This window comes from Leptopilina boulardi, unplaced genomic scaffold (assembly GCF_019393585.1).
Source record: "Leptopilina boulardi isolate dan_hultmark-lab unplaced genomic scaffold, ZJU_Lbou_2.1 LbouV2_372, whole genome shotgun sequence".
Classification (NCBI taxonomy): Eukaryota; Metazoa; Arthropoda; class Insecta; order Hymenoptera; family Figitidae; genus Leptopilina; species Leptopilina boulardi.
Window position 1 is genome coordinate 903,120 of NW_026137943.1, and position 27,157 is coordinate 930,276.

The window sequence follows — 27,157 nt, forward strand, 5'->3', positions numbered from 1 at the left end:
ATTTCCATTTGTAGAATTCTCTCGTTATTTCACTTAATAACCAATAACGAATAGTTCTAATTATAGAGTTTGCACGAGCGTATTGTTAGTGAATTGACGTTGATTTCATATCGCGATGGTTCGAATCTCGTTTCTGCTGTTGATTGCTGCTGGTGCTGCTGCACTGCGCGTTTCAATCCTCGTTTTAGGGGGATAATTCTATCTTCTCCGCCTGTCGAGAGTATATTTCGTTTGCCGGAAGTTCAATGAATTAGCACTGCCGGAAACTCAATATCTTGAAATAATGCGCTCATTCTCCGCCAGGTTGAAATCCAAGATCGTTAACGAATTCGATTTAAAGGTCATTTATTGTGTAGAATTATAGCCCAAAAATTATAATAGATCGTTAAACTTGAGAAAATATTAATTGCATTTGAATTGTTATAATTTAAAAATAAAAAAAGATTATTTTATAATATTAAAATTGACGTTATAACATTAAAAATTGTTCTAGAAATATTCCACTAATTATGTTACATAAAAAGGTGATATAAAAGATAAAGAAGTGACTAAATTATTTTTCCGGTTTCAAATTGTTATAAACGGATATCTCTATTTCCTGAAATATGCTTTTTAGGGCATAAATATATTTCTACATTGTTTTGTTAGTGTAAAGTAAATTGAATACATATATTTATATATTCTGTATTATAAATCAGTTATTAAATAGACTTTATTAATAATTGTGGAAGAGAAGTGTATATATAGATGGCGTCGACGCGTGCTTCCCCTTTCCGAGACTTAACGGGTCACGCTTGTTGGCCACTTTGTTCACTCTGGGTCCTGTATATTTGGTAATTATACCATTATTGCCAACTATCCACAGTAGTTACTATTTTCCATTACCGGTTGGACTGTTCTATTTTCACGTTTTGCCGGACAATAATTACGACCAACTTCCGGAATTTCCGTTTGCAATCTTTCCTTCATGTGATGAGAAGCAATACATGCGCCTCCTTGTGGAAAATCCGAAAATTCAATGTGAAATTGTCTCGAATTTCAAGGATAATTAAAATCAACTTAATGTTTCTGACATTTAGATTATTTCTAGAATTAGATTTTCCAAGTACTTTCAATTTAAAGGCTCCTTTTCCACGCTATATATACTAAACGCTTAATTAATGCTCAACAGCAATTAAAATTAAATTACACTTTCATTTGTAATTATATAAGAACAAGTTTCTTACTACGAGAGTATTCAGTTTTCCATTAGTCTCATATTGGAATTTTGAATAATTCAAAATGATACTTGTAGGGGACAAAATTGCTTCTTTATATATAAATCACCATTGTAAATAGTTTAATTTAATAATTTTTCTATAAAATATTAAAGAAACAAAAATAATGATACATATTTTGATTTTTCTTAACTCATAAAGACGTGACAATAAGATGAATGAAAAATGTCTTTTGCTCGAAGCGTCTCTACAACAATGAAATGGATAACAAGGTACATTCTTTCCAAGTCAAGTAGTAAGTTGCTTGGCAGATTTTTTTTTTATAAAAAAAATATATATATATATAAGCTGGTGGTATTTTGACAAAAAAGGAAGTTCATTGTGGTGTGAATAATGCGCAGGTGAGCCGCGACGAGAGGACCAGGGGTCAGCATTGGCCTCTAGCTATACCCATTGTACAATCCGTACTTTCGTGTCGTCACTTCCGCTCTTATTATTTCGCCTGGCTGTGTCAACCATAGTACTCAGGCTTTTCTCCCTATATAGTGAACTAATAAAGTGCCTTGAACTCACACGACTGGAAAAAAAGAGAGAGAAAGAGATGACCATTTTTATAATATACACACTATATTGCTTCTCTGGATTTATATTCATCCATATCATATTGAAAGAATAAAATTGAATAATTACAAAAAAAAAAGTGTTATAAAGTTAAAATAAATTAGATGCAATTTTGAAGAGGACTGTATTTCTCATTTTATTGAATTCACCGAACTGTAGAAACGATGTTCTAATTAATTTTGCAGAGAATTCAAATTGTAGAACAAATTGTGAATAAATGAGAAAAAATTATATTCACACATTTATACATGACTAACGTTTAATTAAACAAAAATGATTGGCAAAATAAAATATAATTTTAAACTTTATTAATTGGAATATTAATTGCACAATATAATTTTAAATTAAAATACAATTTCAAAATTAATTTTTTTAATTGATTTTTAAACTCATCTAAAAATTGATAGTAGAAATATTTTTCTAATTTAAACTATAAAATTAATTATATAATACAAAAACCTCATCGACAAATTAAGTTCAAAATCAGAATAATTAAAATTATAATAAATCATTATTTCAATTGAACGTTTAATTTACACTGGTTTAAATTAATTACAATAGCTCAGAATTTCACCCAAGAATTATTTGTTCCAAATATTTGTTGTCAAAATGAGTGCGAGTGATTAATTTAATAAAAAATTAATTCTGTTTGTGTTTTTCTTAATTTATTGTATAATTACACACTGGATTTAATTAATTTCAATAGCTCAGAAATTTATCTAATAATTATTTGTTTCAAATATGTGTTGTCAAAATGAGGTCCAGTATGATAAAAAATTAATTCCTATTTGTTTTTTTCTTTTACACTAAAAAGTGGCTAATTTGATTAACAAAAAATTTCATTTTCATGAAATTTTTCATTAGCAAATTACAAAACGTCGAGAATATAACTTTTGAATAAATTATGTTAATTATTCTCATCATGTAATTTAAAATTTTTTAACAAAGGATATTTCATTACATTCAACTGAAAATTTCATTACACTATAATGTATGGCCAGTTTGTATTTGCATATTTTTGCGAGAATTTGATGATTTTTTTTTTCTCTAGAGAAATTATTGTCAATAAAAGAATATTAAAACATTTCACATATATGTATCATATATATCCGTGCACAAATTTTCATGTTCTTTTCATATATACATTTTTATGATTAAAATCGCTATTTGCCTTTCGAGTTTAATTAGTGCATGTAAATTATGAAAAATTAATCTACAGCTATTATTTAAAAAAAAAAAATTTCCCTCTATTAATACAAAAGAAATTGAAGAATCGATGAAATATAATTTAAAATGAACTATTTTTACAGCGATTATTCTTTAGTATTTAATCTACATAGATCATCAATTGTCCTCTTTTTAGTTGCTTTCTCTCCATGGTCGCTGTTTTCCATTTGAATAAATGTTTGTTTTAATTGAATTCGAACTTGTCTCCCTTTGTGAAAAACTGCATTTGTAGGACAATGATTTCACTTTTCTAAAATAATCGTTATAATTTACAGGACATTTTTTATTCTCCTTTTTATTTCAAGGTATTAAATATTAAACAATTTATCACTTTTTCTGTTTTAAATTTTAATAACCAAATCGAGAAATTCAATATAAAAAAATTGATAAAATTAACAATACACTTTGGCATTTACAATTTAATTAATGATAAAATTCATTTTAGAACTGTAACAGGAAATGAACATTCAGTTAATTTAAAAATTCTAAAAATATTCTACAAAATAATTCAATCATTTTATAAAAATAAAAGTAAAAAGGAACTATTTTCATGAAAAGGCTTAATCGTTATCGAATAAGCTTTCTAAAATTCATTTTCCAATGCAAATTTTTAAGTTTAGGTTTTGGTGGATAATTTATATGTCTTTTGAAGACTAAGGGAATGAAGGAAAATTTTATTCACCTCGTATAGGCATCCAACGAACCTTTAAATGTAAATAATAAAAGCAGTCGTAAAGAAAAGAGCGCGAGATCGTAAAATTATTTAAAAAAGAAATACTACATTGAAAAGAAGATTGTAAAAATGCAGAATTATTTGCAAGATTACCTTTAAACTAAAGTTGAAGGTTCTTTAACTCTTCTTAAGGTCAAAAAATAGAGAACGGCAAAAACCAAAAAAAAAAAAGAGAAGAGCAACGTTAAAAGAATGGACGATTTTTCAGCCTCTTGTTCCAAGACTAAAGTGCACTTTTAGAGGTAACTAGGCTTTCCGTTGTCGCAAATAGCTTTTGGGCAAGCGTTCTTAAGAGTTTGCTGGACCATTAAAGAGCAGTGAATCAGATTCCTAAATTATCTGATAACAGAAGGGGAGAAATAAGAAAAAAAGAGATATTAACAATGTTGAAATTAATAGGAATTGAAAATATTTATTTTTGAATGTTTTTGTAGAAACGTGCAATCTCATTGAGCTGAAGGAAGAAATATGACTTGCATTTTCAACGATAAAGTACAAACAAGTCGAAAGGAACTTTTATTACACGAATCACAACTAGTCGTAAGCTTCGCGTTATTTAGAAAGCCGTCCAAGTGCTGCAGTTATCGTTTGGTTTATGGATTAAGAAAACTCTCAAGTTTACGGGAGAAATTATTGTCCTGTGAAAAACTTTCAGGTTCAGTCCACTGGTTCTTGATGAGCAAAGCCCTTTAAGAATGGTCAAGATTATTTCCCTCTACTGGTCTTTATCTACTTTAATCCTTCTTTATCTTTTTATAAAATGAATAATTTTTCACGATCCTTGGAATTTAAATCGTTTCTTTTTTTTATTGATTTATAAGTTTTGAATAAATCTTCACAAAATAAGGTCTTAAGATTAATTTTTTGCAAAATTAATATTTTTTTGTAATTTTAATTTGACTTATGCGGGTACTAGGTTTAATTAATTTAAATAGCTCAGAAATTCACCGTTAAATATTATATTGTCTTCTCCAAATGAGATCCAATGATTAATTGATCAGAGTATTAATCACTATTTGTTTTTTTATTTTAACATATCATTGCACTGAGTTTAATTAATTCAAACAGCTCAGAAATTCACCCAAGAAATATTTGTTCTAATGACCAATAGCCGCGCCTCTGCTGAGTGGTGATGTCTCATCTATGTTGGTTGATTATGCACAGATTTAAAAATCTCTTATGGATGCAATTTTATAACTTGATTTCACTTGGACTTTACTTTACTTTACTTTTGGCAAACTTGCTGGGTTACTCACAGATTATTAAAAATTGAATTTCAAAGAAGTAAACTCCAAGTGAAATGAGATCAAAGTGAAATCAAGTTTCAGAATTACAAGCCAGGTTGGTAAAAGTTGAAAACTAAAATCCAACTCATCTCTCACTAAAATAGAATATTCGTTGGACATTAGAAATATTTTTGGAATGACACAATGGTCTTAAAATTTCTATCTTTCAAATTAAAGTTATTTACAATTCCAGGAAATGTTGGCTAAACATTATAATCGAATTTCTCGGTTCTTCAAACGTTCATCAGAGTCGTGTGCTTGATCCTTTTACGAAAAGGAATTCTAGAATGGTTCAACTATTCGAAATGGTGACATTGATGTTGACCCTCACTGTGGTTTCGTCTCGTTTGCGCTTCTAGAGAATTTCCAAGTACCCAGACCCTTAACTCACTCTTTAAAGTTTATGGACTGCTGTTTACAATGGCCAAACGTAATGACGTCGTGGATTTTATTTTTTAGCCTCTCTTAATTGTTTGTTTTCCACTCTGTAGAAAAGAGTGCTCATAATTGCCATTGAAATAGATGCTCTTGAAGAAAAGAGGGATGGGTGTTATGAAAGCTATGTAAGAGTCTAAAGGAAAATGGAGGAGAATGAGAGAAAGCTTAGGTGGTCCATTTTACGTTTATACATCGTCACTGAAAAAGAAAGTAAAAGGGAGAATTGAATTCAGAAACCACAGTAGCTCGAATCAATACCACTTTTTCTTCTTCTTCTTCTTCTTTCCCCGTTTGTCTCGCCTCAAGAGTATTTCGATTGTTTTATGGCTTCAATCCTCTGTCAATGCTGAATGTAGACTGGAAATTGTATTTTTCCCCTTTTTTCATTTGAAATCGAAGAAGAATTAGATGAATCGATTATCTACCCTCAATCTCAAACTAAAAGCGACACTTTACCCGCTGCATTAACACTTATTTTCTCACTTGTGAAAGAATTCTTTTACAAAAAAAATTTCATCTTGCACTGAAATGTCTCCATTAGAGTTTGCAATTGAATTTCCACAGACTTTTATAAATATTATATTAATATCTTTGTTAAAAAAAATTTTACAACAAAAATATTCTAATCGTCTAAATAGTATTTGCTGTAATTCTTGCGTGCTACCGCAAAACTAAAATTGATAAATTTCAAATACTTCAAATTGTTTATTCAATAATTTTGAATTATCTTGGAATGTAAACTATTTACTAGCTCATATACTGTCTTGTAGTTTACAATTGACTAAATTTCCTGATGAAATATTCAGAATTTCCATGCTCATAAAAGGTTTCATTAATTATTGTTTGGAAGTTCTGTTTATGATGATTTAACAAATTGACAATATGGTTAAAATTATATCAAGAAAAATTACTGATAGAAAAATCAATTAAAATTTTTTATCTAAACTCATGAATGCATGCAACTAAATGAATTTCATTTGCTTAGAGAAATTCGTGGACAATTTTTAGTGGAATATTTAAAAATGGTTTTTAGCGACGCGACATGACAAGTAACTGTACCAAAAAGCATGTGCCGATTATAATCATCCCGAATTGGTAAAGAGGTTTTCCAGGGAGGATGAAAGAGACCGAGGGGGGTTAGTTTTGACTGTAGCGAAGAGAAGGGGGAGATGGACCCGTAGAATATGCGCGACAATTTTCCGTTGGCTTATGTAAATTTTATATGCGCCCGCACTTCAGCCGTTAGGAATATTCTCGCTCTGGCAGCATTTTTCGCTAATACGCCAAGCATCTGCATGAAAATACAGCCTCTGATCCTATGAGTGGTGGTTTTTTTTAAAAATTTAGTGTGCAGTATGAATAAAAATCTCCGTCAAAAAGTGTACGTTCAAAAACGAAGACTAATGGGAGAGAAAAAGCTTCTTTTATCACGAAAACAGAATTTCCCTTTTGAAAATTATTAAGATAAATATTGTTTCATACAATAGGAGATAAGCTATTTGATTTTTTTATCTCCATGATTGAAACAAACAAAATCCTAAAATTAAATTTCAATTTTATATTCTTAAAATTAAAGAAAAATTTTTTAATTCCAATATAGAACATAGGAAAATTGTTTTACATCAAAAATCATATAAACAAATAAAAGTTTTCAGAAAATTGTTTCAAATAAAATGAAGATAGACGTTTCGTTTAGAGAAAACATCATTTGTAAAGTTCTCCTTACATATATATATATATACTAAGAAATAAAAGTTTCCTTCAGAAACTAATTTTTTCAGAAAGAAGAAACTTTATCCAGCAGTGAGATAAAATTATGCTACGGAGAAAAGTCATCTGCAGACATGAAAGTTTATTATCGAAAATTATATTTTCCCATAAAATGAATAATATATTTTAAGATTTGCAATAACAAAATAAAAATCACCTAAATAGTTAGTTAAAAATAAAATATTTTTTTGAAAAAAATCTCTAAGTGGAATTTTCCTTAAATTTTCTTATCAAATTTCTAGTAAAGAATTTCTTAGAGAATTATGTAAAAAAAAAACATTAAGAAAATAAAGGAAATACGTCTTTTATTCATCATAATATAATTTTCACATTCCTATAAAATTTCATAAATATTTTATTAATCTTTTAATAAAAACGAGAAAATTTTTTTTTTACAAATTTACTGAAAATAATTCATCTCCTGTGAAATTAAATTTCTTCTTAAAATAAGGACCTATGATTAATTTCATTTAAAAATTAATGTTTTTTTTTAATTTAACGTATCATTGTATTGTGCTCAGAAATTCACCCAAGAAAATTTATGTTTCGAATATGTGTTCCAAAAATGATAACTAATAATTAATTTATTAAAGAAAATTAATTATTAGTTATTTTATTTTAACGTATGCGTGTACTAGGTTTAATTAATTTTCAATAGCTCAGAAATTCACCGTTAAATATTATATTGTCTTCTCCAAATGAGATCCAATGATTAATTGATCAGAGTATTAATCACTATTTGTTATTTTAATTTAACTTATGATTGCACTAGGTTTAATTAATTTCAATAGCTCAGAAATTCACCATTAAATATTATATTGTCTTCTCCAAATGAGATCCAATGATTAATTGATCAGAGTATTAATCCTTATTTGTTTTTTTAATTTAACACATTATTACATTGGGTTAAATTAATTTAAATAGCTCAGAAATTCACCCAAGAATTATGTCATTGAAAACGGATGCATTTCCGTTTTTTTTTCTTTTTAATAAATTCAACCATTAAATTTTTGAACCAAGTGTAAAAGAATTTTTTTTTAATTTGGAAATTTTGACCAAATAATAAAAGGGAAAGTATTTTGTTATACAGTCAATATATAATTTATACATGTATTGGACAGGAAACTGACTCACGTTTGAGCTATTGTGCATTTATTATTTGTCAGTTTAGCTGTGCCAAGTGCGCTGGCTTATTTCCATGACAAAGGAGTAAAAAGGGTGAGAAATGTAAAAGCGCAGTTAGCGAGTCCGGATGTGTTCATAAGGCCTTGATTTTATTCTAAATATTCACTGACGCGATATAAGCACGCTGCGCTTATATACCTATATATATATCAGCAATTTGTAATCGAGTATAACGGAAATGTTGCAACTAAAAGAGAGTAATTAAACATTTTCTTAAATCTTCTTAATTGATAAATAAAGGGGGAAAAAAAAAAAGTTTAAAATTAAATAGACTTCTGTTAATAAAGTGACGTGTAATTATTTTACGTCAACGAGCTAATTAAATTTTTTGTTATGTCGATTAATAAAGCCCCGCTTTCTATATACATACAAGGGAAGTTAATTAGAAAATTTGAAGAAGAAAAAAATAATATTAAAATACACGTATAGCTTCCTTTGATAAGATTAATGATTTAACGATAAGATTTTAAAGAATAAGTTTCGCTGATTTTATAATGCAATTATATGATATGACAAATCATGATTAATCATTTCTGCAGGCAAATGAATAATTAATTAGCAAATGGGTTATTATCATATTCGAAGTGTTTTATTGCAGTAATAATGAGAAGAAAAATAAAGAATCGAGAAATTATACTAGATTTATCGGATTTGAAACTTGCTAATTAATAATTATACCTGTCTTTTATGGAACGTATATATCAAATTACCGTCTGTCAATCTTGATAAAAAGAAACTTCTCAGGAAGGTTAAATTTGTACTTGCATTTGAATACATACACACACATATATTTATAATTATAACTGTAAAAAATATGGATATCGAGAGGTATTTGGAGAATTCTATTTTCAGTTGATCATACAATTAAAATTGATAATGAACATGTCCGTCAATTACTAAGTGAATTAGAGAACTTTTTCTTTTTTTCATTTATTAAACAATACATAATCGTTCTAATACTAATTCTTTCTAAATATACTTTAATTTAGAATTTAATTTTCAATGTCAACTTTTTGTCACATTTAAATTTGAATAGAAAAAATTTTTATAATAAACATTCAAAGCATAAAAATTTCTTTCTAATTTCAATACTTCATTATTCATAAATATGTTTGACATATTTCTTTATTAACGAATTTTTCTCTTTTTTCAATTCGTACTTTAATTGGATCAGTGGATTGAAGTAAAATATCCATTTGTACTTTAATATCCTCTACCGGCAAAATATTATCCTTTTTAACAATATATTTACGTAAAAAAGTCACAATAATTATTTTCATTGACATCATACCATATACACGACCTATTTAAAAATGATTTGTCAATAAAATTGTTCTATTATTAATCATTTTATTATATAATATAATAATTTAAAGATATACCTATACAATTTCTAGATCCATAACTAAATGGAATATAATCACAAGGATGTTGTTGATTAATTGCATCTGGTAAAAATCTGTCTGGATCAAATTTTAATGGATTTGGCCAAATTTTTTCATCTCGATGAAGAGCAAATATATTAACAACTATACCACAATGTTTTGGTATCAAATATCCATCTATAAATAAACAATGATTTAACAGTTTATTTTTGTACAGCAAAAAAAAAAATATGTTTTATAATTGAAATAAAAATATACCTAAATCAAAATCCTCTGTTGCTTCACGTCCAATAAGTGGTAGTGATGGAAAAAGTCTCAAAGTTTCTTTAATTACTCTTTCTAAGTAAATTAGTTTTTGTAAATCCTCATATTGAACAGGATTACATTCTACATTATCGTCACCATAAATGTTAAAAATTTCTTCATACACTCGATTCTAAATTAATCATCGTGTTAAAAATTTTAAATAATTTACACTTTTTGATTCCATTTATAAATAGTTTTCAATTAATATAATATGATACAAAAAATTAAAATAATTACCTGTACGTCAGGATGAGAAGCAAGCATCAAAAATATAAAACCAAGAGCTCGCGTTGATGTATCATAAGACTGAAAGATTTTAAAAGATTATCAATTTTTTGTTTTAAATTTTTTATCTTTGTTTACTAAATGAAAAAAATTTATAATTACTCCAGTAATGAACGTCAATGCATGTTCACGAAGTTCATCTTTTGAAAATTTACTTTCATTGTCTGCCAATTGTATCATAAATTCCAATGTTGGTTTCACTTTCTTTACGGATGTATCTGTAAAATTCAAAAAAATTCATATCAACGATTTCAATATTCCAAAAATTAATCTAATTAATTAATACCTTCATAGTAATCAACTGAAGTATTTTGCATATGTTTTCTCTTTTTTTCAATAAGCTGAAAAAATTTACAATTGTTAAAAAAAAATTTTTAAATTCTTTATTTAATTAATATAGTTACATTGTCAGTATAATTGTTTATATGTTTTAGACATTTCATTGCAGTCATTCCCATTGGACTGATTAGAAAAGTGATATGTGCATGTAACCATACTTTTTTAATTCTTTCGAAAGCTAACACCATCAATCTAAAAAAAAAGAAATCGAATATGAAATCATTTTTTTATTTTTGATGATTCTACTTTAAACTAATAAAATGAATCTTATCACTGTACCTGTTAATGTTATTTAAATAGTTGTCAACATTATTACTGCTTTCACTTTCCAATGATAGTCCCAAAACACTTTCTACAAAAATAAGCGTAAAGTAATATTTTTAATGCAAGTAAAACAGTTTGCAAAATTTCTGCAGACTGTTTTACTTAGGACATAAAGAAACATAAAAATCCACAATACCAAGAGTATTTAAAAAATTGGTTTTCAATATATAGGGAGACAATTCAAATTCCTGGCATTCTATATTTGTTTCTACAGCTTCTGTTAAAAGAAGTGCATTTTTTTGAAAAATTGACATAAATGATTTGACAATTTGAGTGGATAATGTGGGTTGAAGTATTTTTCGATGTACACGCCATATTTTATCTGCAAAAAAAAAGAATCGAATTTATCACATCTTCAGCAAAATGAAATGAATTTCTACTTTGATTTATTAGCTTCAAATTTTTTGAAAATTATTTAAAACGAAAATAAAAAGAAATAATTAGATAAGAATTAGAAGAAAAATCTTTTTTTTTTCTTTGATAAACTTTGATAAATATTTCACACTTTATAAAACTCACGTTCAGATGTCACCAATCCTTTTCCTAGTCCAAGTTTAAGGATATGATAAATATTATCTTTTTCGACAGTATTGTTATTGCGAAGAACAGTCTTAAAGTAAATAAAGAAAACTTTTTAAAAAAAGACAGTATTTCTGATAAATATGATCAACATTTTATATAAATTGTTAAATTATATACTTTAATTCTAATATTATTACTTTTATTTGTTCTGGATTTTTAATAAAGACCCACATTCTTGGACCAAATGAAATTCTTGTTGGTGAACCATAAAATTTCATGAGTTCTAAAAAATTATTAAAGAGATCTGAAAAAATTAAAAATTTTGTTATTAATTCTTTTAAATTTAGCTTTATAGTGAAACATACATGTATTAGAGCCAAGAAAAATATATCCACTTCCAATTAATGGATAATTTAATGGTCCGGGTATATCAGCTGTTTTTCTGTATAATCTTCTAATTCGCAAAATTTCACAAATTACCAAATATAATACACTTACAGTTATAAAAACAAACACTGATATTAATAACATTTTTATAATTTAAATATTATTTAAAATGAATTTTACAAAAATTGAAGAGAAAATATCAAAAGTGTTCTTAACATCCAATAGGTTTTGCTTATAATGAATATATTCTCACAATAAATAGAAACTGTTTTTATTCATCCTTTATTATGTCACACGTCAAGTAAAAACAACTAATTCTACACGCTTCAAATTAATTTTTTAACATGTACTGGAAATAAATAAATGCTTTGAGATAATATGAATTTAAAATGAGTTTAATAGTTTGATAATTAGTTATTACTGTGATAAGTACACTAAGTACCAAAAAAAGTGTTTTATTTATACTGTAAAAAAGCAAATTGAATGAGTATTATTAAAAAAATAAATATACTTAATCTTGCTAATTTGCAGACTAAAACAATTATAAAATTTTTTGCTTTTCCTACGCATTGTTTGTAAATTATTCTTATTATTATTACTATCAATATGTGAATTCAAGAAATGATTTTTTAAATTCATCTAAGTTAATTTAAAGTTCTTATTCTTGAAATTCGGATTTTTTTTTTATTTCGGTAATTACATTTCTAAGACAAACCCGCATGCAGTTTTTTTGTTTTCTGTCATTTTTTTTTTTCGTCTAAATTCTAATTGTCTTTGAGAAGTGCTCTTATTTGTAGATAATCAACTGTACTTTTTTATTAGTAGGAAAAAAAGATTTCTTTCATTTCAATAATAGTAAATCAGCTACATTTAGATATGAATAATGTTGAGATATAAAACATGTATTGGAGTTTATATAACAAGTGAGAGGAAGCTTTTACAGTTTTTATTATTTTTCTCTAGTAGAGTGAAAAATTCGTGCTCTTCTGTGTCTGCGAACGACTGTAGAGTAGTATTTCTTCTCCCCTTCCATCCTCCACCACCGCCACCCCCTCACTCACCCTTTTTTTTTGTGGTTGATGCAATAAATCTTTTACTGTATGGTGTTTCGTATAGTGCGATCCTTGTGTCGGTTATTCCAGCAGTGGTTTTTGGAGAACAAGGTACATCCCACTCGTGCAACCGACAATGAAAGAACAATTCTTTGTATATAAAATTCTCCAACCCCCTGAAAATAAAAAAAAAAAAATTCAAAGAATTCTTTAAGAATTTTCAATTTTTTTAAATTAATTTAAAATATATTTGAATATGATAAAAATTTATTTTTTCTATTACCAAATAATGATATATTTAGTACTTTTTAAAAAAAAAAATTTTTTATTATTTTTAAATAAATTTTTCCATTTAGTATTTCTATTTTTAACTAAATAATTTTTGCTCGCATTTTATTAAAATTTAAAGTACACATCCATGGATACAAAAATATGAAGGGTATTAAAATTAAAAAAAAAGCAAAGCTAAAAAAAATGACATGACTCTTAAAAAATTACTCCCAAAACTCATTTACCTAAAAGGTTTAAAGCAATATTTTGTAATAATGTTTATAAAAAATTGATATTGAATGTAAAATTGAAAGGTTAATTTTTAATAGCAAAATATACTCACAGAATATGAACATTGTTCATCTTTTTTTTTTCTATAAAAAATTGGAATAAATAATTTCATTAAATATGAGTTATTAATTTTTTTTTTAATTTCAAAAAATTTAATCAGCGAAAAAATAAGGTCGTGAAAAAAAATCGTTCAAATAAAATGAACTGTCATAAAAAGTGAAATTGAAGGACGCACTCAATTAGAATATTATTCTATACGGAGGCTCTGTATACTTTTGCGCAACGTGATGCATTATGCATAATTTTCATCACAACCTTGAAGATGTAAACTAAAGAAATTATGCAGTTAATGTGGAAAAGAAAATAGCATTATTATTAATTTTTTTTAAAGGAAAATTGTACTGGCGTTTAATTAATTTCAATAGCTCAGAAATTCACTCAAAAAAATTTATGTTTCGAATATGTGTTTCAAAAATAAAATTCTAATAATCAATTCTAATATTCAACCTGTTGTGTTATTTAGTTTTACTCACGTAAGTCCGAAACCAATTGCAGAAAATTTGCAAAACTGCCACCCATAATACTTTTTAACTAAAGTTTCTCAAAAAAATCAACTTTAATATGAATCTTATTATTTTATTTATTTTTATGCACTTAAGTCCGAAACCAATTGCAGAAAATTTGCAAAACTGCCACACATAATTTTTTTTATTTAAAAGACATTTTTCTAAATATAGATAATTAATTTTAATATTAATCTTCTTATTTTATTTAATTTGATTTACGTAAGTCCGAAACCAATTGCAGAAAATTTGCAAAACTGCCACACATAATTTTTTTTATTTAAAGAACATTTTTCTAAATATAGATAATTAATTTTAATATTAATCTGTTTATTTTATTTAATTTGATTCACATAAGTCCGAAACCAATTGCAGAAAATTTGCAAAACTGCCTCACATAATTTTTTTATTTAACGAACATTTTTCTAAATATAGATAATTAATTTTAATATTAATCTGCTTATTTTATTTAATTTGATTCACGTAAGTCCGAAACCAATTGCAGAAAATTTGCTAATCTGCCATACATAATTTTTTTTATTTAACGAAAAACTTTCCAGATAAAGATAATCAATTTTAATATTAATCTAGTTAGTTTATTTATTTTTATTAACTTAAGTCCGAAACCAATTGCAGAAAATTTGCTAATCTGCCACACATAATTTTTTTTATTTAAAGAACATTTTTCTAAATATAGATAATTAATTTTAATATTAATCTTCTTATTTTATTTAATTTGATTCACGTAAGTCCGAAACCAATTGCAGAAAATTTGCAAATTGCCTCACATAATTTTTTTTATTTAACGATGATTTTTTTTAATTTAGATAAAAATTAATTTATTAAAAAATTATTTATTTGTTTTTTTAATTTAACGTATTCGGGTACTTGGTTTAATTAATTCCAATAGCTCAGAAATTCACCCAAGAAAATTTATATTTCAAATATCTCTTCTTTGCAATGAGGTCTAATGATTAATTTATTTACTGAGATTCACTCCGAAATGGATCCAATCAAATATATTTTATAGACGTCATTTCTGATCTAGAGTTAATTGATTTTTTGATAAATTAAAAAAATATCGTCTAGTCACTCATGCATTAAATAATTTGTAAGAGTGGTATTAAAATTAATGCATTATTCAAGAAAGGCTTTTTTTCGCGGGAATAATTTTATATGCAAAATAAGTCTGAGCATCTTTTTGTTTTCAAAATCATTTGCAAATATAATGAAATTTTAATGTTCTTTTATATATGTGTTAATTTGGATAATGAGTAATAAAATAAAATTTGCTTTGTTCACAGTTTTACAATACGATAGCGGTGCTATTGCTTCTTTCGCAAAGTAGTGCATCGGCAACGGAATCAACAACACATGTAATCACTCAAACTGCAACTCCACCGATTGCGAGTACGCTTGGCGCACTCTATCGTCAAGCGCGCTCAGACCAATACCATCCCAGTAGATATAGCAATGACAATGCCCCACAGACTTCCGGCATCGTTGGCATTAGGTCGGATGCTATTGAACATCGCGATGCTGCTTACTATGAATCTCGTTGCATCACCTGCGACCCCAACAAATCTGCCACAGCGGATCGAGGGTCAGTAATAATTTTAGTCAGATAATTATTCAATGCTAGTACTTTTTTTTCGAATTTTATTTTATAATTTTTTTGTAATTTGCCATTTATAGAAACTATAATTTGAGATCGAGACAAAGACCTAGATACGATTACTACGAAGATGAACAAGACGATCGAAGATATCGAGATCGTTACGATTATTACGACAGGGCAAGAACACAAAGTACTGATTACGATCGATATGATCCGTATCAACGAACCGATTTATTAAGGCCATTGTACTACAACGACAGGTGAATAATTAATTTTCTATTTGTTTTCCCTTTCAGTTTCTTTGTATTTGGAATTGTAAAGATTAAAAGTGGTAGAAATTAGTAATAGTAATACGTACCTAATTTTATTAAAACAAATATTATTTTCATAAACATTAATCTTTGTTCCTCTATTTAGGTATGACACATCGAATGATCGTTATGGTTATTACGATCGATCATCAGATCGTGCGTACGATCAACGATATTCCTCTGAACGTTCTTATGAACGGCCTTATGATCGTAATTACGATCGTGGAAATGGTTATGACAATTTAGATACACGTTATTTGTCTGATGATCGGTATGATCGTTACAATAATAGACGGCCAACAGACGATCCATACGATTACAAATACGATAGGTATTATCGTTATTACATGAATAAATACGATCGCAATGACCCTTACGAGAGAAGTGGATCGCGTAGACCGTATGATGATCGATACGATAGATATGCAGGAAGAGATCCTGTGAATTCCAGAGGCTACTACTCTTCTGGAGCTTGGGCGCCAGGATATGACAGAGGATATGCAAGTGGTTGGAACTACTCCGGAAGTCGAGATAACTGGAGAGATAGTAACCGAGATCGAGATCGTGACCGAGAAGGGTTAGTTTCTATTTAAATATATATTCAATAAACACTATAATACCACATGATTAGAAAATTATTTTTAAATTTTCTAAAAAATATAACTAAAAATTTCCCATAAGTCAATTTATAGGTTTCTTTAATAATTCCCAGTAATAAATATAATTACTGATCGATAATTTACACAAACCGAGAAAATTATTGTAGTCACTAATTAAAGGAGACTATACAAGTGCTAGAGTCTTTCTCACGAAAGGTCGTTGATTGCGATTTACTGATAGTAATTAAGCGCTTCAAATACGAGCTTCGGGATTACGAGCTACTGCTTGCGAGAACCGAAGACCATTAGAAATAATTAATGGACACAAAAAGAGTAATTAAAAGGTCCCAAAACAGAGCAAGTTCAATTTTCTACCTTTTTGTAATCATTAAATTTTTGTAATTATCCAATAATGTCTAGTAATTTTGTCGATTGGAATCAAATTATTTATTTATGATAATCATTAGGAAATACGTTTTCATTTTTTCAATAGGAAATTAATCATCTTCTGGTTCACTTTAACGACAAATCAGAATTCATCCTCATGTCTAATTGGTGGATCTTCTTTTTGAGGACAAAAATTGCTGACAACGATAGAAAGTTTCTAGTTCACAAATTGAACTCAAAAGAACCTCATGAATATCATAAAAATAAAATTTTCTATTTCTGAAAGAAAAATTAATTTAATAATTTCTTAAAGATTTGAGAATATTTTAATGAATGAACTTTTGAAAATGAAATTATTCGCACAATCGTTTTTTTTTTACCTCACTTAACTATTTGGAATAAAGGCCCGTAATTCATTAAGACTTTAAAGCGTGAAATTTCTAAAGAGATAGCTTCCACGCATTCCTTCTTCACAGTTGGCCAATGTAATTTCAATAACCTCGTGAAGTGAATATATATAACGTTTTAACGACCACTTGACAATTTAACGTCTCTTGTTTTAGGTTCTATCGACCCAGAGATTATTTTTATGACAGTACTGCTGCACCCGGAGGTTCTCGAGGTACCAGCTATCTCTACGATCGACCAGAATCATCAACTAAACCAGATTCAAGTGATCGAGACAAGCCAACAAGTTCACCTTTAACGCAAGATAATAAAAATTACAAAGATTAAAAATGAACTTGTTACATTAGTTATTTCAAAATAATTTTTTCTTGTCGCAGTATAAAACTTTATCAAAATTACAAACTAATGTACAATTTATTCTACGTATTATATAATAAAAATTTGTAAGTTCCACTTTAAAAATTCTCTTCAAAATACTTGGGTGCTATTCTGTATTTTCACCTTCACTTCACTTTCACTATAGTTTCACTATATATATTCACTACACTTTCACTCTACTTTTACTTGCGTAGTGAAAGCGATTGTAAAGTGAAAATATAATGAAAATGGTGAAGAAAGATGAGCTCAATGAAACAAAAAATCCTGTGTCACTGCCACATGTAATTTTTTTTGTAGAATCTACAATATAAATAAAAAAAAAATTTACATAGCAAAAAAAGTGAAAATTAGTTTGTAATTTAAATATTTAGAGATGAAAAAATGATTATTTAGAAATAATTTATATAGATTTTTTTTTAAATAAATTTTTCAACGGAATACATGTTTGTCAATTACCTTTTTTTATAATATTTCATTAAATTTTAATTTTATTAAATTTTTGAAACTGTGAGATACAAGTTGTTCGCTTCAATAGATATGAAAGGTGACGGATTACAACGATTTTTTTTTCGATTTATTCACTAAAAATGCGAGACCATAGAGAGTTAAATTTAAAAAATATATATTTATCATTTTATATGCTGAAATCTGAAAAGTTATTTTTTTTTCTGTACTCGTTTATTTGTATTATAAATCGATTCGCCGATTTGGAGATTCTGCCTGACCAAAACCTCGCTTATCTACTGAAACGGACTATACATATAGATTTGGTCAGACTATATCCATTCTCTGATCTCCCACGCGTTTATTTTCATTAACTCAGTTATCCATGACACATTTGCGCAATTATTGTAATTTATATTATTAATCGTAGAAATTAGTAATTTAGTTTTATACACTCGATTTAATTTAAATTAAGCATTAGTTTATAATTTGATGATAATAATAAATAAGCCGATTCACATTTTTGTGTTAGTGGCTTCAAAACATTTTTTTGTAAAATGAACATTCATGTTTTTTTTTTTTTTTAAGATTCTATAAATATTGTACTGTTTGTGTGTAATTGTACGATTTTAATTTGTAATATAGATACTGAAATTTTGATTTTAATTTTGTAATAATAAATTGAAAATAAATTAGAAAAAAAAATATATTTATTTTCTTCTCTACATGTAAATTTTATTAACTCATTACAGATTTAACGGTGCGAGGATAATAAAAAAAAAATCAACGTTAAATCTTTTCATTCTTATAACTAATTTGAAAAACAAACTCAAATAGACAGAACATCAGTACCTAACTATGAAGCAACTTGATTTCCTGAGGCGATGGGAAAGTTCGATCTCTCTGGAAACTCTTCCAAAACCGCGAGAAACAGTAGAAATTAATCCGGTTACAGTACTAGGTGAATCTAACTTAGTTTGCCAACATAAGTTTCACGTGTACATCCTGAGATGGTTTGATGGGGGGTGAATAAGAGGTGTGGGCGAGAATTAGAGAGAGAGAGAGAGTGAGTGAGGGATAAATTTATGTTTTCACTTAGCCCAACTATTGTATATCGATTAAATGCCTGAACATTTGGCATTTCTGTCTATTCGTAATTTCTCTATTTTAGAGATCAGGTTTCGCGGTCCAATCTGCTTTTTATAAAAAAAACTTCTTCATTCGAAGAAAGTTGAACTAAACTTTAATAAAAGAACAAAAGCTGTAAACCGAAGTCTCATGTCTTGGTGCCGAGATCGCTGTTTTTCTTTTTTTTTTTTTTTATTTCTATTGCTATTTTCTTTATTTTCCACACAACCACCGAAGTTCAATTTCAAAATAAATCATTCTTCCTTCCTGTATAAGAGCGGAAGCGTTTCGTCTAGTTGTTAAGGAGTTTTATTCGCAAGACTGCTTTCTATGTGAGAGATTGTCAATAAGTTTTCATGCTGAAAATAAGATTAGTGAAAGAACATCTCTATTGATTGGCAATAAAACAGATACTCAACAATCTTTAAAAGATAAAAAAAAAATATATTTCTTTAAGAGCATTTGAATCTTCGTGACGTCACAAATCATGGCGCATGACACGCAAACTTCTCAGATATGTGAAAAGCACAATTTTAAATATTTTTTAAAAAAAACCTCTTGGAAAATGTTCAGAATAACATAGACTCTGTCTGTTATGTGCGGAAAATTCAAAATTTTGCGTTTTTTCAAAATATTTGTTTAAAAATTGAATTATTCTTCAATTTTTTAAATAAATAATTATTGTTTTATTGTAAAAAATAATAGAGACATGCTGATTAATTTTATTTGAATTTGTAAGGAATTTTTTCATTTTCCAGGAAAACATTCTATTCAAAAAAATGGAATAAAATTGATTATTCTTAGTCTACTGCAATTTAGTTTCAATTGGTAGGTTTTTTTTAAGGTACTAGGTGCTGTTTTAAGGTAAAAAAAATAATAGAGACATGCTGATTAATTTTATTTGAATTTGTAAGAAATTTTTTCATTTTCCAGGAAAACATTCTATTCAAAAATATGGAATAAAATTGATTATTCTTAGTCTACTGCAATTTAGGTTCAATTAGTAGGTTTTTTTAAAGGTACTAGGTGTTGTTTTAAGGTAAAAAAAATAATAGAGACAGGCTGATTAATTTTATTTTAATTTGTAAGGAATTTTTTCATTTTCCAGGAAAACATTCTATTCAAAAATATGGAATAAAATTGATTATTCTTAGTCTACTGCAATTTAGGTTCAATTGGTAGGTTTTTTTGAAGGTATTAGGTGTTGTTTGAAGGTAAAAAAAATAATAGAGACATGATGATTAATTTTATTTGAATTTGTAAGGAATTTTTTCATTTTCCAGGAAAACATTCTATTCAAAAAAATGGAATAAAATTGATTATTCTTAGTCTACCTTCCAAAAGGTTTTTTTAAAAAATATTCAAAATTGTGTTTTTCACATACCTAGGAAGTTTTCGTGTCATGCGACATGATTTTTGACGTCACGATGGTTCAAATGGTCTTAAAGTAAAATACATAATACTTATAACAAAGAAATCATCATCATGTAAAATTAAATAATACTTTCAATTTATTTTATGAATAATCAATTTTAATTATAGAATTAATTGTTATTTTATTGAATTGACAAACAAGTTCGTTTTTAATTCACTAAAACCAAAATCATTTAAATCAACATGATATACATGTACTATATATCAATTAAAAATAATTGGAACCAGGGAAAATTCAATATTTGAATTAAAAACACTCATCACTTATTTGTCAAAAAATCAAAAATGGACAGTTTTTGTCAAAACAAAAGAATATAAATATCTATCACTAAAAAAAATTATACCGTTAGTATGAAAAACAAAATAGCATTTATTTACTTTTTTTAAAAAAAGAAACATTGTACTGGGTTAAATTAATTTTAATAGCTCAGAAATTCATCCAAGAAAACTTATGTTTCGAATATGTGTACCAAAAATAAGATTTAATAATTAATTTACTAAAAAATTAATTATTTGTTTCTTTAATTTAACATATGATTGTATATTGAGTTTAATTAATTTCAATTGCTCAGAAATTAACCCAAGAAAATTTATGTTTCGAATATGTGTTCCAAAAATGAGATCTAATAATATTAATGTATTAAATCAAACGAAAGTGAGGCAAATAAAATAATAACAATCTGTTACTTTACCTTGACTCGCCTTGACTGGACATTGAAATAACCTTGAAATGACCTTGACTTGACCTTGAAATGACTTTGAATTATCTTGAACTAACCTTGAATGTCCTTGACTTGATTTATCTTGATCTAGAAAGCTGACAATTTTTAGATAATTAAAATTTGTATTATTATGTAAATTATTATTAATTTTTAAAAGAAATTAAAATTTTTGACAAAACGTTCAATTTATTTGAGTTATAAAAAGAAAGAAGTTTCTAAATTCATTTTATTTTTATTGTTGGATACATTTTGGAGAAACCGATCAATCTATTCGTCAGGCGCTGATAAATTGTCTTGTCAAGTAAACTCCACTGAAGACTCAGTTGCTCATTTAATTGCACCATTTACCGAAGGATCGTGATATAGGATAGCTCTCTCTTGTTCTTGAAAAAAAGAAGAAGAAGACTTCCTTGACTTTTTACTGCTTTTCTTTCCATTGCCTGATATTTCTTTTTTTTCCTTTTTTTTTCTTAAGCATTCTTTTCTATCTGCAGAAACGCCTCTGGACCCGAAGATTCATTGTGCTTGTACAGGTTGGGCTTATTCCTGAAGACGGATCGTCTTTCGAGCTAACTTCTCCTTTGGGTACTTTTGCGCCGTCGTCTCACATTTTCTTTATTCCTGAAAAGCAAAAGTTCGACATTTTCTTTCTTTAAAATATACATCGAGTTATTATTTGTCTATATATTCTTCTCTTTTTTTTCTGATAAATTTTTAAAACCCGTTACTTTTTTTTTTAATTTGAAAATTAATTAATTTCTTAATGATGATCTTTTTCTTATTACAGGAAACTATTTTTCAAAACTTTTTCTATGATTTTTATTATAATGAAAAGGAAAATTGATTAATATGAAAATTATTTCAAAGACGATGGAAGAAATTTAAGAACCAACGAGTTTTGATATTTGTTCTTTCAGTCTGTCGAATTTAGCACATTTTATTGCATATATATATATATATATATATATATATATATATATATATATATATATATGAAAAGGGGAAAAAAAAATTTTCTAAAATTTAATATTTTTCACTATCTCGTTTCTCACGTTCACGATGAAAATATACCTACGTATTTCTTCTGCACTTTGTACGCGAGATTCGTTGCTCGTTGGAAAAATATAAGTTTTACTCATGAAAGATGAAACAGAAGTAGAAAAGTTAAGGCGAGAAATATAAAGTTTCAAAGAAGCATGTTGGTTTTTTCGAACCTTTAAAAACCGATTCGAATAACGTTGCAACACATTACGCAGTTTATGTTAAACTTTTTTTTTTTGTTTTTGATTGTTCCTTTTATCTTTTGCACAATGTCAATAATTTTTATTTATTTATTTTTTTTTTAAGAATTTCAACAAAAGAACTAAAGGAAAATTAACTTTTTATGATAGAATTTTTATTTTTATATTCTTTTCTCTTTTTGTTATAATATGCGAGAGGATGAAAATGGAATTTATGAGAATGAATGTTTCACTGAACTAAGGAATAAATGTTTCAGTATATCATAATAATAATTAGCTCCTTGTTGAAAATGATTCATATTAAACTGGAAATATTCACATTCCACTTAATGTTAATTTCAAATTTCATGAATAAGCTACTTAAGCAACTATATATATATTCAACGAACAAGAAACATTAGAGACACGTTCTGCTTTATAATTATTCTAATTTGATAAAAAAAAAAATAAATCTATTGATACAATAAACTACTTTTGGCGAGAATTAAATAAACCTTTGTACAATTCGAACTTCGGACCCCTGGTTATCTAGATGCCTGAAAAATATCCAGAAAAAATCATAAAACTTCAACATTATTAGTTTCAGTGGAATATTTTCATCTTCTGGTTACAAGGACTGTTCACCAAGGATCACTTTCTCTCTCTCTTTTATTCAGAATTTAACAAATCAAATCTAATTTTTAAACTCAATTTAAAAAAAGATCTAAAGCTAATATTTCAAATAAATTACAATTCAATAATTTGTGTCTTCAAAATTCTGTTTCCTTTCTACATGAATTATTACATTAATAATACAAATTTTTATATTTACATACAAATTGAAATTTATGTAAACTTTATCTCGGGGAAATAATTTTTTGATAAAATTATAATAGGGTATTGTTTGGAAAAAAAAAAAATCTTTTCACCCTCAAGCACTTGCATATCAGTCGAGTATACCCAGAATTGTAAAGCTTTGTCCAATATTCAGTGTGCGATAACGAGAATACTGAGAATATGAACAGCAACGATTTGCTCAGAGATTATGTAAAATTTCCTTCTCTAAATTAGAGTCGAGATGTCGATAAACGTAAAGAAGATTAACAAGCATGTTCTTCTTCATAAATCAAAATTATATTTAATATTTTATCTCATATTTATCTAGAATTTAGATAATTTTTAATATTTCCATTATAAATATAATATATAATCAATTAAACAAAAATATTGTGACGGAAAAATCATTCTTGACATTATTTTGAATATTTTGAAATAAACAATTATGTTGATCGACTATCTTAAAATAAGGGTATCGAGTCTGAGGTCAATGGTTCACCCCTGCGACCTTAGATCGATCTAAGCGCCAATATTTAACTAATTGGACGCATTGTCGAAAATCGCCGGTACACGCACTCTTTGTTCGACCGTTCTGAATGTAGTGCGTTTGATAATTGTAGTGTGTTGCAAAGGAATATATTCGACAAATTTTGTAATATCGTCAAATTGTATGTTGCGATGAAGAGTCGATACTCGATCAACTCAAGTAACTGTTTGATGTCTGATTTTTATTTTTGAAAATAAACAAATTTCCTGGAAGTTGCTTGATTTTATTTTTTTAATTTTTTGTGAGAATTCCCCAACGGTTCCTGCTTTCTTTTGCTCGTATAATTATTTGTTAATTTTATTTAAATTAACTAGCGTCCACGTGCTTAAATTTTATTATTTTATTTTTCTTCAAAGAGCCCAGCAACTTTGAACCCGGTCGCGCTGATGAGAATATAATTTTACTTTTTACTTATTTGAACTTGAAACGTATTAAACCCTTTAATTTTGACTGATCAAAAATTATATTCGTCTCAATATTCTGGATATATTTAAAAGAGAGTGAATAAATTTTTATATTGAAAAAAAATAGAATTTATATGTAGTTGATAGATTTAAGAAACCAAGATATTGATATAAAATGCTCAATAATCTCATATTTAGAGAAGGGATTTCTCCCTGGATTTAAGAGCGAGACCCGTTATGTAAAATATGTCCCCATAAATGTTCTCTCTCACTATATTGCGACAAATAGTTTGCAGATAAGAGATTTTCATACTGAAATCAAAATAAAGCTAAAAGAACAAATAATATTTTTTTGCTTTGATCATTTATTTAGAATTTAATTTTCTTTTATGAAATTAAAATTAATCTATATAGTCTTCTATGGAAGAAAATGTAGAAAAAGAAATTTTGATTTAAAAATGGAATTTTATCAAATGAACTCTTGGTAGGAGAATCTTGTATTTCTTTTTCTAGAATGGTGTGTAGTATCACAGGAAATCCTGAAACGAAGGAAACGTCGGGAAGCGACCACAAAGTTTTTCAAGAGCTGATGGGGTAGTTGATTCTTGGCGGAAGAAAAGAACTTTTTCCTGTGCGGTGTACTCGAAATCATGGGAGTAGAGATAGATAAACCAGGAAACATTTTTATCCAACGAAAGGATGAATATTTTCTGTTCTAATTTTTATCATTACTTTAAAGCAAAAGGAACATTTTTTAAATTCACTAAGATATTAACACTGTCACACTTTAAGAAAACTTTTCCTAATTTTTTCAAATATTATTTCTGAGTCATAAATTAAAATTGAAGTCTTCAGTTTGTAATAGATTTGCATATTTTAGGGGGAAAAAAAAGGAAATCAATAAAAAAAAAATACTGTTTCATCGTCTCTGGGTAATATCACTGAAGTTGGACACCTGGGTCCAGGTAAAGCCGCAAAACCATACCAAGAGGACGACGAGTAGTTGCAATAAACTGCAACTTGGATGGAACTTTAAGCCTGGGCTTGAGGTTGCATGTTTCTACAGGACACTCGAGGCTTATTACTCCTTACACTATGTGTTACAAGGAGGTTCAAAAGATACCAACTCAATTACTTAATGTCGTCCTTTAAATTATATCTAATGAGACGAGAATTTCCAATAAAATATAGATTCAAGCTGAGACGAGTCAAAAGTTTTTTATACCTCCAAAAAAAGTAGTATAAATCTCTGAAAATTCAAAATTTTTAATAAAATAGTTTTATATTTTTTTGAATTGCTTCTGCGTTAGTTACAATTTTTTTTTTCATTTCATATTCATTTTTATTCTATGATTGAAATAAACAAAACTGAAACAATAGTTTATCGACCACAAGTTTTGAAACAGTTATAACAAAACATTGACTCGTATTTGTTTTTCACAATTTTCCACGCATCAGCAGTAGTAGTCCTCGTTGTCGATTCCTATACCCATTGTCAAATTTACGATTCGGGTTTGTGTATTCAATTGAAGTGATTTTTTTTTGTACAATTTTTTTTTTTTCATAAACCGCAGTTCAAACTTCAAACGAATTTTTTGAGTAAAGTCCGTTAAATCTGCTTCTACTCGGTTATTCAATTAATCCTTAAAGAGTTATATATATTTTTAAAAATTGTATTCATATTTGAAAAATTAAAAAAAAAATATTCTAAAATTATTTCTTTTTTTTTACGCTAATAATAATAATTTTTAGTTTTTAATATTAAAACAATATTTCGAATACTTCTTTTTATCAGAATAATTTGAATTTTAAATGAAAAATAAAGAAAAGAATTTGTGAAATATTTGCTCAAGTGAGCACAGTATATATTTTATTATTATATAGTCATATGAATTAATGATGCAACAATTGTTAAACTAGACTCAGACTTATATTATTGTTTCCATATAATTGCGTGTATTATACATCATTACGAATATATATCATTTTGATTACAATTAATTAACTATTATAAAATAAAGAAACCATTTTTTATGTTACATGAAGTAATAAATAAATTAAACTATAATCTCTTAAATAATATTTACAAAATTCGAAAACGTTGTCTGAATGTTTTTATTTAACTGGAAAAAGCTAAATAACCATTGAAGCCTTGAATTCTATAATAAAACACGATTTGATAAAAAAAAAATAACGTATCGACAAATAAAATAATTTTTTCCAAATTCCCTGGGGCTTAGTTTAATAAAATGCCCTCGAGTAATAGAAACAAACAAATGTGTGAATTTTTCAAAAATAAACAATATACATATAGAAAAATTAAAAAATAAAATTTTCTCAATAAACGAAAATATATGTACATTGATAAGATGAATTTTTAATTTTACTTCATTTTCCAGTAAATAAAAACAAACCTCATAAAATATTGTCAAGAGACTTACTTCATTTGATATTACTTGAAATTATAAATGGAAATAAAGTAACGAAATAAACATAATAATAAATAAATGATATTCTAA

General features: G+C 27.0%; 1 protein-coding gene across 1 annotated transcript; it reads right to left on the reverse strand.

The window, feature by feature from the left end:
• Positions 1 to 9,531: 9,531 nt before the first annotated feature.
• Positions 9,532 to 12,169, reverse strand: LOC127287638 (cytochrome P450 4C1-like). The gene is made up of 12 exons (XM_051314676.1): positions 12,004 to 12,169; positions 11,836 to 11,942; positions 11,636 to 11,726; positions 11,253 to 11,438; positions 11,072 to 11,144; positions 10,858 to 10,984; positions 10,740 to 10,794; positions 10,556 to 10,671; positions 10,406 to 10,474; positions 10,121 to 10,298; positions 9,860 to 10,039; positions 9,532 to 9,780 (listed from the first exon to the last, which is right to left on the reverse strand). Exons 1-12 carry the CDS (start codon positions 12,167 to 12,169, stop codon positions 9,578 to 9,580), a joined length of 1,551 nt encoding a protein of 516 aa, XP_051170633.1. The 3' UTR covers positions 9,532 to 9,577.
• Positions 12,170 to 27,157: the final 14,988 nt, after the last annotated feature.

What these genes read in the sequence shown, in the direction of transcription:
- LOC127287638 (XM_051314676.1), bottom strand. Translation starts at nt 12,169, where the DNA reads ATGTTATTAATATCAGTGTTTGTTTTTATAACTGTAAGTGTATTATAT. An exon ending in CAATTTTTTAAATACTCTTG is followed by an intron (nt 11,145 to 11,252) that starts GTATTGTGGATT and finishes TTATTTTTGTAG; the next exon opens with AAAGTGTTTTGGGACTATCA. An exon ending in AACAGAGGATTTTGATTTAG is followed by an intron (nt 10,040 to 10,120) that starts GTATATTTTTAT and finishes GTTTATTTATAG; the next exon opens with ATGGATATTTGATACCAAAA.